General features: G+C 33.4%; 1 protein-coding gene across 1 annotated transcript; it reads right to left on the reverse strand.

The window, feature by feature from the left end:
* Window positions 1–64: 64 nt before the first annotated feature.
* Window positions 65–13,061, reverse strand: LOC119192932 (tachykinin-like peptides receptor 86C; the record flags this gene model as incomplete). Its single annotated transcript, XM_037446664.1, has 3 exons — window positions 65–226; window positions 4,139–4,263; window positions 12,865–13,061. Coding segments are annotated over 3 exons (484 nt in total), but the record flags the coding sequence as incomplete, so codon positions are not given.
* Window positions 13,062–13,382: the final 321 nt, after the last annotated feature.

Here is a 13,382-nt window from a genome sequence, read left to right on the forward strand (position 1 = left end):
AGCACTCTCACATAGACCTACCACCAGTAAACACCAGTAACTAATACTCAAAAGAACTACTCACCATCGTAGTAGGTCCTGTGCGGGCACTTAGGGCAGCTAGCAAGCGAAGGCGGTCTCAGCAACTGGTGGTGGTCGGTGTGAGTCCGATACAACGAGCGCGGCCATTCGCCCGCTGCATTTCCTCTTGAATCTCTGAGTTCCTCGATACCTGTAGAGACGTATACTTCAAGGGATTATTTTAATAGTGACTATTTAAATGATTTTGATATATATCATCATGATCATAATTATTACTGGACATTTACTTTTTATGTTTCTTTCTTTTATCCTTAATTTATTATTTAATATGAATTAATTATGATAAAAATGTTCAAATATAAATTTCGAATGGAGTTTAAATAATTCATGGTTAAACTGCATTTACGATTTTCAAACACAATCGTGTGTGAATTCTTTTTGATAAATGTGTGTTTAATGTACTACAATAGAGTTATATTGTATTACTTTTTGCTAGAATAAATGCGGAATCTAAATAACCGTAGCTTAAATCAAGGATTATGTGTTTGCTTTTATTTATCTGTTCCATAGCGGTTTATTCTGAGATTTGTTCAAGTTCTTCGTTAATTTAATAGTTGTTATGTCAATGTTTAGGGTTGGACCCAATTATTTCTAGAATGATTCAATTCCGTGTTAGTGTTTCTATTAGGTGTTAAATTGAAAGAAAAGGAATGAAAGTAATGAATACTTTTATTAGACAATTAGTGTAAGTATATTGAAAATAAATCAAGAAAATCCCATTGATATTTATCTCTATTACATCTCTTTGTATTTCTTAACATTATATATTATGTACCTTACAAAGAAAGGTTACAAAAGGTCAAAGTTAGTAATAAACTCCGAGAGACGTGACTTCATATAACATTTTTAGCAGAAGGGAATAAGGAAAAATTGCCGCATACATGACTTTGCCATAAAATCGGAAGAATTATGTATAAGCAAAGTTGAGAAGTCATCGCTTTGCACAGAATAATATTGTGGATTTCATATTTAAGTTTGTACACGACTTTAAATATTAGGCAAGTGTTTGTATTCAAAACCGAACCGTACTACTATAATCTTAAAATTACTATTCTACTTTAGTTCTGATGTTAGTTTTATGACTATCTTTCGACTTTAATCCGCAATTATCTTTTAATGTATTTTCTACAGCGTAAAATGTCTCTCTGCAAACGTATTACACATAAGAAAGCCATTAAATTAAGGTATTTAGATAGATTTCAAGTGTCATTCATGATCTTTTTAACATTCTTTTAGTAATATAGAGACTTTATCGAAATGGATCTAATTTCCTTTGTAACTTTAGCGATAAGGAAAACTGTCCCGAGGACAATCATTAATCTCTTGCAATAAGGAAACAATGCTGACTAAGAAGGCATCGGATGGTTTTACTTTTCTTATTTCTTATATTAATGTGAATGTTACAGATAAGCGTTGAGCCGTTCAACAACATGCGGATGTAGGGCTCATTCAGGCGATGTTGTTGTGAATGGCAAAATATGTGTGTTTTTTGTAACTTACAGAGAACGGAGTAGGTTAAAAATGTACAGGGTCATTTTGACATTGCGTTAAAAAATGAAACAACATACTTGTCTTCACCTTTGCTGACATTGTGCCAAAAATCATCCATTAATAACGAATATTTTCACCAAAAATTCTGGTTTTATAATACTTTTCTGGTTTTTTTGATCATACACACACACGCACAACATCACGCATTTTATCCCCGAAGGTTTTTTTGATCATTTTGTAGTTTAATGCGGATATGGCGTGTGCGCGTTACTTCTGACTGAAATGTTGCCGCTGCAACGAATTCTCTTAGAGTAGTAATAGTGGCGCATGAGGGCGCGTAAAATTAAAATTACTTTTTATTTTGTTCGAAACTTACACATTTTTTTTTTACATTTACGGCACAAGTAACTTATTGTAAATTGTTATTTCCAAGTAGTTAAGTATGTGGTTTCATTTAGTAACGCAGTGTGAAAATGGCCCTGTATTTTTTTTATGTAAAACGATGAATATGAACTATTGTTCATAATTTTGGTAATATTTATTTTAATCATAACAATGACCTATAGTTTTACGTATACGATATCTTGTTTTTGGTATATATATACGCCTACGATACATGCTGTGCCTAGTGTAGGGACCTAGGTATAGTTTTTGTCCTATGGTCTCAGTTTAATTTTATTAGTATGTTGTACCTGAGAGTTGTTTGTTTTAGTTCATAAGGAAAATTGTATTTCTGGTAAATTTGATAAATAAATTTGATTTGACATATTATGCTCTGTAAATGAAAATTATTGTCGGTACTACAGTATGAATATTATCGACTAGCGTGCGTGGATATCCATTCTTTTCCATACGTGACTAGTGCTGATTTTTATGGAAATGTGGTCCATTGTTCGCATGCTAATGGGCTTCTGCCATACCGAACATGTCTGAACGTGCAAAATCTCGACAGGTTTCAATATTTACGAAAATCTCTAACTTTGCTCTAACTTCTCAGTATAATAGATATTACGTCCATGTTTTTGAAAAACATTGCTTTTAATATCACAACGCGATAAAATTTAATTAGTCAATACAAAACTATAATTTTACATTTGGTTACGAAAGTATTAAAATTTATACACACACTTTCACGGTCACAAATTCCAGACTCCAGACTCAGACTACTGAGTAGAGAAATCTAACATCACTGCCCGGGATCGAACCCGAGACCTCATCCCTGTAGTCGTACCGTAATACAACTATGCCATCGAGACAGTCATAATAGAACTCACATCTATTAAAAATAGCGAATAAAATAACATCGGCTCTATACTTCATATTTTTGTCCCACTTTCTAGAAACGGCCCGCGGACATACTCTACTAACAAAGATATTAAACAGTATAGTTAGTTATAGACTGGACATCAGGACCAAATTCTTGCTCCAAAAGTTATTAACAATTGATAATAAGTCGTTGTCTTATTTGAAATGTCCGGGTGACAAGATGTCATAGCGTCCTCAGATAAATAACATATTTCCAGAAAATATGCTAAAATGCGCATTCAATAGGTACAAAACACGATATTGAAAGAATATGAATTATTTTACAATGATGTTTTGCTATTTTACAATACACTGAGTAATTAACACAACATTTTTGTATAACAATCTTTCCAATGTCCTCTCTATAATTTTAGAACTCTTAGCCTACTATAGAGGATATGTGAGTGGTAATTAGGTAAAATAAAATCAAGATATGACACAAAAAGTTATATTTGCTTCCCACATTACTTTCACTTCGCTGAGTTCGAGATAAAATTAATTATACTAAAACTTTTGTAAGACTAAGTTCGTGTAATCTTCGCTCAAGTGTCATTAGTACCGCATTAACATTCGTTATGTCAGATTGTAAGTAACGTAATTAATTGTCTTTTATTTGCGCGACGTTTCTTTTATGTATTTATTTGTGGAGTAATATTAGGTTTTCTCCTTAGTTGTTACTAAGGGCTGATGCCCGGAGTCACGATTTTGTGCTTGTCTTCTGGTTGCAGCTCTACCTTATCCTTCAGTAATAAAGGCGTGATGTTTTATTATTTTTGAATTAAGAGTTTGATAGTATACTTGCTTTGTTCAAACTTTAAGTGATTTCCAATAAATAAAGCATTGTGTGAATTTGGGAAGCAAAATTGGTAGGCATACTTATCAGAATATTCGCTTTGTTAGATTAATAGAATTCTTTAATGTTATTTATGATTAGAAAAAATGATTTTAAAAGTTACACGATTTTCTTCTGTGTAGTGTTATACGATTTACTATATTTAAGACCTGCATTTTATTTAAAATAAATCTTAAATAAAATGCAGGTCTTAAATATAGTAAATCGTATAACTAACCTAACCTAATAAAATTAATCTATTCATAACCGATCCCCATATCGTACTAAAAACTGTATCAGCTCCTTGTTTATGAAACTAAAGAACTATGAAAAACCACCTACAGCTAAAATATAAATGATACTAAAGTGATTGCGTGAAGTGCTATAATACCAAAGATCACTTCAATAATTACGTTAACGAGTAAAAACCTGATCGGGATCGACTGCCGGATTGGGACACGCAGTCGGGAGGCGACTCCGGGAGCGGTCTCTTCCTGCGCCAACAAACGTCGCGCCAACGGCACAGGATCGCTGTCCTGAAGTATGTTCGGAATCTGTGGACAATATATTGCACTTAGAATATTGCAAAGAGAATTATAGATGCATTATATCAAAGTCTCAATTCAGTTCAATTCAATTTTTAGATTGTAGTTCTATCATTGGCAGACGATGATTTTGCCAATGTCAATGTGAAAGTAGGAAAAGTTACGGTAATTTTTTATGGGTCTAATATTATCTATCACTGTTGAGGTAAATAAAGCAATGGCATCGCAAAATAATCGAAAAACACAAGTTCATATTGTCTTATTCTTATTTTTTTAAAATTTATTAACCATAAAGTTTACAATGGCAGAATATGAAACAATAATAAAATAACAAAGGAGTTATGTCATTTATCGACGGTCGCTGCAATAGGCTCGATCTATGCTAATGTATAAAGTTGAAGAGTTTGTTTTTTGAACGTGGTAATGTCCTGACATTACCGTTTAATAGTTCCTGAACTATTAAACCAATTTTCAAACATTTTTCACCAATTAAAAGCTACATTACTCCTTATTGGTATATTTTTATCTCGGGAAAATATATATCCAGGAAAAAAAAAACTTTAAGACGAGCGGGGCCGCATAACAAATTTAAACAAAAAATTATTATCCAAAACTTCTACAAAAATTATCGCTTTTATACGAAGGAAATTGAACATTTATTCAACTTTAAACATAACTATTAAGTTATTCAGCTATTGTGTCATAATAATATTTACGTAACAAATATCTTAATCTAAATAACCACAAACCTTACGTAAATGATTAAAATATGCTCAAGACTTCAGACGACACCTCGTTATAAAATAATTGAAACCAAATTCTATCATTAGGGAGCAATATATTATCAGAGAAATCCTCTGGGCTGTGGCATTCGAGTTTTTACAATCATTAACGTTATCCTTGTGCATGAGAATGACATATTCCAGCAATAGGGTAGTTGACGACTTTTTATAAATACATTTATCAAAAACATTTCATCGAAAATCTATCAGAATAAGATTTTTAAAAATCCTTGCAATAATAAATAAGTTGTAAAGCTTTGAAATTTGATGGAAAGGAAAGCTGTCAAATTACATTAATAGTGCAATGTGACGTCACCCAGTGCCATCGGCCATAACGCTGCGTGAGTGAGAAAAAGACAGCGCGATAATCCTTCCACGCCCCACTTTTGCTCACAACAATATTTCAAATATGAATCAACAGCTTTATTTTTCAACCAATTTGATGTTGATTTCGCAAAAGAATTTCTTTTTCATATTATTTTCTGTTACATATAAAATAATAAACTACATCAAACACAGCAAACTACCCCATAGATTTATTTCTACGATTTGTCATTCATATATATTATTTGTTTTATATTAGCGGTAACTATTGTAGAAAGCCATCTTGGCAATGCAATTTGATATCACATACAAGTGTCTTTAAAAAATGCGAATCCAAAGTTTTCAGTAATTTTTTATTGAGGCAATATCTCTTTACAATTTTAAAATATCACCATTATAACTTCATTTTTATATAGATGTGAAAAACAATGACACAATAACAAAGGTAAGTTTTTGCAAGAAAACTTATTTTATATCTTGATTCCTGAATAAATATTATGTAAAATAATGATCTTACTTAGAAATTTGTACAAAACAACTTATTTTAGAGCCTAAATGAACTATATTAAAGCAACGGATAGTACGAAATAATAAAAATTTAAGGGTTCTAAAGGTATACTAGATAATATTATTGTTTTATTAATCAATGGTTAAAAGTTAAGCTGTAAACAAAAAAATAAGAAAATTAACCAAAATTCCAACCATCGATTAAAAATGCAGCAATACTCAGGCATCATCCCTATCAAAGTATCGAGTTTTGTTTAAAAATAAAACAGATACTGTTCTCTTAATTAGATTATTACATTAACTATATTTTATAAAGTTTGTCCGAATAGCAAGGTAAATGAAATGAAAGAAAAATATCAGATAGAAAAACATAATCTTTTCTATTAAGTTTTACCGATGTTTACATTTGATTAACGCTTTACATTAGAGTGTTCATTTTAAATTAAAAGTACATATTGTCTATTTTTATGAGAGCTGATGTAGTTTTAACGTAATTAATGTTTATTCGAATAGAAATGATTCTGCTTGTATTAAAGTATCGTATTTTTCTTTACTAAACGAAAATTTATATATTTTATTTAATATTTTTTTATGCGGGCACGGCCAATTGAGTGGAGTCCAGTACAATGTCGACTGACGAGAGATGATTACCCCTTGGCAGTCGACACAATTATGCCGGCCTGTTTGAGCCGGATACACACAGGCTGATCCCGCAACTCGATTATCTTTTATTTTTTTATATTATGTTTTACAATTATAAATGACGACTTATTACCCATCAGGAGCAAAAACTTGGTCCTGTTTTGCCGGTCAATAACTAACTGTATATTTTAATATCTGCTTCTAACCTTTATTTAAATCCATTCAAGGACACATCTTCAAAAACTATTAACAGTATTCATACGACAAACCGAAATCTTGAACAGTGATATGAAACTAGATTTATTCTCAATAGCGACTCGCCCCGGCTTCGCACGGGTGCAATGCTGACTATTTAATGGATGTTATTATTATACATATAAACCTTCCTATTGAATCACTTATCTATAAAAACCGCATCAAAATCCGTTGCGTAGTTTTAAAGATTTAAGCACACATAGGGACAGAGAAAGCGACTTTGTTATATACAATGTAGTGATTCTATACTAAAAATATACTTTTTTAGTCCGATTAGAGACGTCGAAGCTATTGCCGTCAGACCCCGCAATCCTCTAAAGGTGAATTGGTAAGATTGCCACAATTTCGTTTGAAATTGATATCAGTTTTTTTTAGTTTCGAAATTGAATTAGGTTTGAGATTAGTTCTGTGTTTAGTTAAAGGAGATATTGTACTACTGATTGTAAATGTTAAAGTTTTAATTAACTTTATATGTTTCAATTAGTATATCAATTATTCGAACTATGAAATACAATTCAGTTAAAAATAAAATTGCATATAGTAAAATTTCCAATATCGTTTCATTAAATTTTGTTCAGAACTGGATATTGAAAACAGCTACATTATAAAGTTTGCGTTTTCATCGGTCTTTTTTGTTCCAGGTTCCAATTATGAAATAAATTCTTGGTAAATATTTGAATGAACTATTTTAGAAGCATAAAGAGTTGTCTTCAAATAAGGTTATAAAGTATGTTCATCTCTCGGTCGGTAATAGCTTGGTCGTATCCCTAGTGTTGGTAAAATCTATGGTCAGGATTAGCGGCTTACTATTAGTCAAACTATTGGCTCATCCTATCAAGGCAACACAAATAAGATACCTACCCGAGTTACTATACGGCGATCGGGATTTCAGTTTTTAAAAATAAAATATTTATTTATATTAGATGTTTAAGCGGCGATAGTCTAGTTGGGTGTGGAACGGACTGCGAGACGAATGTCCACAGGTTCAAATCCCAAGGACACACACCTCTGACTTTTCTAAAAAAAATCATGTGTGTATTCTTTGTGAATTTATCGTTCGCTTTAACGGTGAAGGAAAACATCGTGAGGAAACCTGCACATCTGAGAAGTTCTCAATAGGAATTTCGAAGGTGTGTGAAGTCTACCAATCCGCACTAGGCCAGCGTGGTGGACTAAGGCCTAATCTCTCTCAGTAGTAGAGGAGGCACGTGCTCAGCAGTGGGCAAGTATATAATACAGGGCTGATATTATTATTTATTATTATTATATTAGATGTTTACTGTATAAAATCGATACAAAGACTGAAATTAAAAATACAAATAAATATATCGGTAACATGACTATATAAACTACTGTCAGGAGAATTGGCTGATGTCGCTGAATTGTTACGCCTTGTTAACTCCTGTAGAAACTGGTTTTGGCATAGTGGGAATTTTTCCAGTGGCTATCTTATTAGCCGAGTTGTAATACGTACGCAGTACAAGTACGGATACGGCGTTGAGGACCTGGGTTTGAATACCGGGTCGGCCCGAAAATAGATGTGACTGGGTTTTTCCGTCTTAAAAATTACTCATTCGCAGTTCGGAATCAAAGTTTTAAGCCGTAGGTATCACTTCAGTTACGCCAAAAAAATTGTTTATTCTTATCTTATCCTTTAATATTATAATTTCAAATGTTAGTTAACGTTTTAATGTTTGCTAAAAGTAAACGCAATTTCCAAACGGATAATGAAATTTGGCACAAATTATCTAATTAACACGGAGGATTTACACTCTTTACTCTGACAAACTGCCAAGTAAGGAAAGATTTTTACCACAGATGGAGCCACGTGTAACCCCTTGTTCTAATTCTGTGATTATAAAAGAAAACAAAAAAAAAGACATAACAAATAAATAGCTTCAAACCTATTGTGTAAATATTATATAAAAATTATACAGACTTGTTTAACCACAAACGACGTATGGACCTAGATTCCTTTGTCCCTACTTTATTATTAAAAAATAAAAAACTAAACTGGAACGCAGCCACTGGTGTAATTTTAATATTACATTCATTAATATGTTTTGTTTGTAGGTAAAGCGTAAAAATAAAAACGAGTCAAACAAAAAAACCTCTTCGATTCTTTACACAAAGTTCCATTTTGTGGTTTTGCATTGTTATTAAAATGTTTGTTGTGGGCATTTTTTAATGTAATGCCAGTTGCAGAAAAATTAAGCTAGTTATAATTTTGTTCAGACCGCGAATTATGCAAAGCTCTGTTTTTTGTTTAATTTTTGTATCCACCTTTGCTTAACTAGATTATACATAGGTCTTCTACTTACTAGGCTTAAGTATAAACGTTAAATTAAAGATAAATATTTAGTTATATAGTATTCTAGTCTACGTGATGTTAGCTTTAGGAATCCAATAAAGGCTAAAATGAAATACAAGATTAAATCGGAAAAAACAAGTCTGAATTGACTACGAATCTGTTTAGGCGTTTTGCGAGCTCTGCGGAAAATGGTTTGCGAAATAAACAGACTTTTGTGTTTTCGAATACATTCGCCTGATTTCATGTTCGTATTATTTGTGGAGTATTATAGAATATATTTTATATTGTTTATTTTGTTTTTATTGAGGTCGATAATGGCAATCCTTCTGTTGATACGTCACTAGTGCTTATGAAGTTATGAACATCGCCTATTCCAAAGAACCAACCAAAATTAATTTAGAGACAAAAACTAGAGGGAAATATTTTGAAAACTGCGACTCTGCATGTTTTTCCGGGAGAAATATTTCTTGAGATAAAAGTAGCCTATAGCACTCAGGGGTTATGTAGCTTCCCATTTTTGAAAAAATAAACCAAATCGTTTTGGTAGTTCCTAAGATTATCGCATTAAAAAACAATCTTTTCAGCTTTATATATTAATTGGTATACATAGATAATTTATATTATTTATTCGATTTGCATCTCATGTGAAGATATGTCAAGTCAAGAACCCTCTTTTCACAACCTTAACGTAGACAATCCCATATACATTAGAGTTATTATGACACTGTCCAATTGTTGTTAGGCTTCAGTCTTAAAAACTTACATTTATTCACAACCCAAAATAGCACTAAGATCAACGCAATAAGTACTAGTTGGAGCTACGCATACAAGTTCCACATTCGGCCACCTCATAAATATAAAAAGGGAGGCCGCGCAACCCAGTTTTTCCCCTAGGTATTACAAAACATATGTATATTGGAAACAGTTGGAGTGGATGTCCCATCTAAAATGTGGGTAGTTGCGATATGAATAATGATGTTATTTTTTATATAATGCCAGCTTTTGCCTGCGGTTACGCTCGTTGAAAAAATATTCGGGATAAATATTTTACAGGTTAAAGAGTAGGCGATAGCATTCAGCAGTAATGTAGTGGCCTTTTAGTGAAAAAAATATAAAATTCTTTAGCTTTCCATATTAGTATAGATTATTCAGAAACGACTTCGAGAATGGAGTTTTGCAGTCAAAATTTGCGGCGAATTTTAGGCGGTATATATTCTCTTTATTTATTCAACATAATACAATCGATCGTAATAAAACAAGCTGGAGTTATTAAAACCATAATACAATCACACCGTTGAGTAGTAACTCAAGTTAACATTTAATTTATTGAATAATCTAAGAAACAAAACTCAAGTTCTCGCCTAAGAGCCTGTCAGGTAAGTCTGTTTAATGACCATACACTCGGGCTCAAACTTAACGTATCGTTCGAGGTGTTGAAATCTGTCTATTAAATAGCAACGTCCTTAAGATGCTGAATTTAATTTTACAGCGTCTCAGCTGATATCGCCTCAGAGCAATACTTAGGTGCAGCTATTATTTCCTCAAAGCAATGGTACCTAATACAAAGTCCCGTTATATTTATTTATTTATAAAGATACACTAAACAGATTGCTGACAATAATAATCTAAATTACATTACAGTGGATCTAATGGCTAGTCAGAATTATTATTTAGTTAAAAAAATAATAAGAAATATAAAATATATAGTTATATATATTATAGTTATAGTTCTTATTTGATCAGACCAGCGGGTAAACGATTGCCTTCGTGGTCTTTTAAAGTCTTCTTTTCTTATAAGCAGCAGTTTATCGAAGTTATCTGATTGTCATCGTTGACATAACTAAGTATACTAACTGAGCCCGCGGCTTCGTCTGCGTAGAAATAAGTGTATCACAAAGTTTTCCCGCGTAAATCCCGACCCTGCGAGAATTTAAAGAAAAAATTAGCCTATCTTTTCATAAAAATCGTACAAAAATCCATTCAGCAAATTTTGAGAAAATCGATCACGTACAGACAGCTTTTGGGGACTTTGTTTTATATGTATAGTTAGTTATGGCTACACCACGTCGGTGCATAAATGGACAAACATTTATAATCAAGATATGGACATAAATCTCTGACAATGTGTAACCGATTGTGATTGTTAGAAAACTCTTTACATGGCGATTTGATAGCACTAGGAAAACGACGCAAGCTACGTAACCTTCTGCAGTGCGGACCCAATTTATTTTCTATTAAAGGTTAACGGGAAGCATTTGTAACACTTGAAGCGAAAGGAACTTTTATTTTGGTACATTGTTAATTTAAGTTTAGATTTGAACTATTTTTTAACGATCACAAACATTACATAAATGAGTATTAGTAATTACAAGTTGCACTATAAAATACTTTTAATTCAAATGCTGCCATAATTAAAGGCGATCACGGCACACATAAAAAAATGATTAAAGTGATATAAAAAAAACAAAATATGCATTTATAAAAAGACTAATTCAGTAATACAAAGGCGTAAAACGATGAAAATATATCATTAATACGCATTTAATTTGATGAACAATTTAATTAACATTTTAATATGGATGTTACGGAATGTTGAACAATAGCGTTTGAAGATAAATTAGCAACTTCAATCAACAATTTTATATATTTCATTCGTGTGACGGCTCGTAAGCAGTATAATCGTTACGAGGTCTAGGGTTTGATCCCGGGGGCGGTTAAAGTGATATTAGGTCTCTTGGTATCAGCTAGGAGATCCCACAAAAAAGCAATATAGCTACTCTATTGAGACATAGTTCTGCCTACCCCTAAAAGGTTAAACATCTGATGCTAGTCAATGTTTTACGGACACGGCGATATGATCCTGCGCCTGATGATAAGTGGAGTAGCGTTCAGATACTGTCGAATGACGAGAGATGATTAACCCTCGCCAGTCGATAAAGTTATGGCGGCTTGTTTGTTTCATGGGAATCTTTCGCCAACAAATGTCCAGTTGAAGAACGATGACTCCTTGCCAGTCAATTACAGCCTTTTTGTTTCATGTTTATGTGAATCATGTGAGCTGGCACTCACGGCACAGCTTTTAAACGCAGAGTCAATAAATCTTAGCGGTAGTACAAGATGAGGCTCTATGTCAACTATGCGGCGACCCGCCAGCGATAAGGCACGCAGACTCTGGGAGAATGTGCCTTTTGTAGAATAATCCTTAATGCAACAATGCTCCCTTTGTTTTTCTACACTATCGAAATCGGTGGAATATCGAGTTACAATTTTCGACTTTATTGTAAACTCTTAAAACAACTTTCAGTGTTTTAGAAAAGAATTAAAGTACTTCAGTGGCTTAGTTAAATGAATACCGTGATGTCATCGCTTCTCAGGGTTAGATGTAAGGTTTTTGTACTCAGTAACAGTCTGAAGTGTGACGCTGTACCCAATAAATATCAATAACATAATAAAATAATATTCCAAATCAATTAACACAACAATGTTATGCATCAGGTGCAGTTGGGTCACTCTGCCGTGCACATAAAAAGTGTATTATTGAAAATTGTTAGCCCTATATCAAGTGTTTTAACATAAATGTCAAATAGAGACTTCCCGCCCTCAGACCCACCACTACAACTCCTGTAAGCCAGGATCAGCAGTGGCGCGCATTTTATGACACCGAGCGGTGAAGCTCGGCGAGTCTCAGGGAAAACTAATATGTCATTATCCGCAACGAAATTAATTAGAAAGATAGGGAGGAAAAAATGTCAAATAGTATACAGCTCCTACCTTTACAAAGGTACTTACTTGGCATTCATCCAGTAGTATATAATGGGGTTGACCATAGCGTTGGCCATGGCGAGCCAGTAAAAGCCCAGGTAGACGTGCTGTACATACTTCATGTAGAGGATCGATGGGTTGAAGTGCGTGTAGATGAAGTATGTATGGTATGGAAGCCAGCAGATGCCGAATATCACTATCACTAGGATGAACATCTTCACGACCTGTAGACAATATTTACATTATAAGTGCATTATTTATTTATAAAGATACACTAAATAGATTACTGACAATATTAATCTACATTACAGTGGATCTAATCATCATTATCATTTCAGCCGGGATTCGTCCAATGCTGGACACAGGTCTCCCCCGTTGAGTGCCACAGGGACCGGTTCTGGGCCGCCCGCATTCATCGGACTCCGGCGACCCTCACTAGATCGTCGGTCCATCTCGTGGGGGGCTTGCCTACGCTGCGTCACCCGGTTCGTGGTCGCCACTCCAGAACTTTTCCGACCCAACGGCCATCAGATCTACGAGCTATG

Source organism: Manduca sexta, unplaced genomic scaffold, assembly GCF_014839805.1.
Source record: "Manduca sexta isolate Smith_Timp_Sample1 unplaced genomic scaffold, JHU_Msex_v1.0 HiC_scaffold_3391, whole genome shotgun sequence".
NCBI classification, from domain to species: domain Eukaryota; kingdom Metazoa; phylum Arthropoda; class Insecta; order Lepidoptera; family Sphingidae; genus Manduca; species Manduca sexta.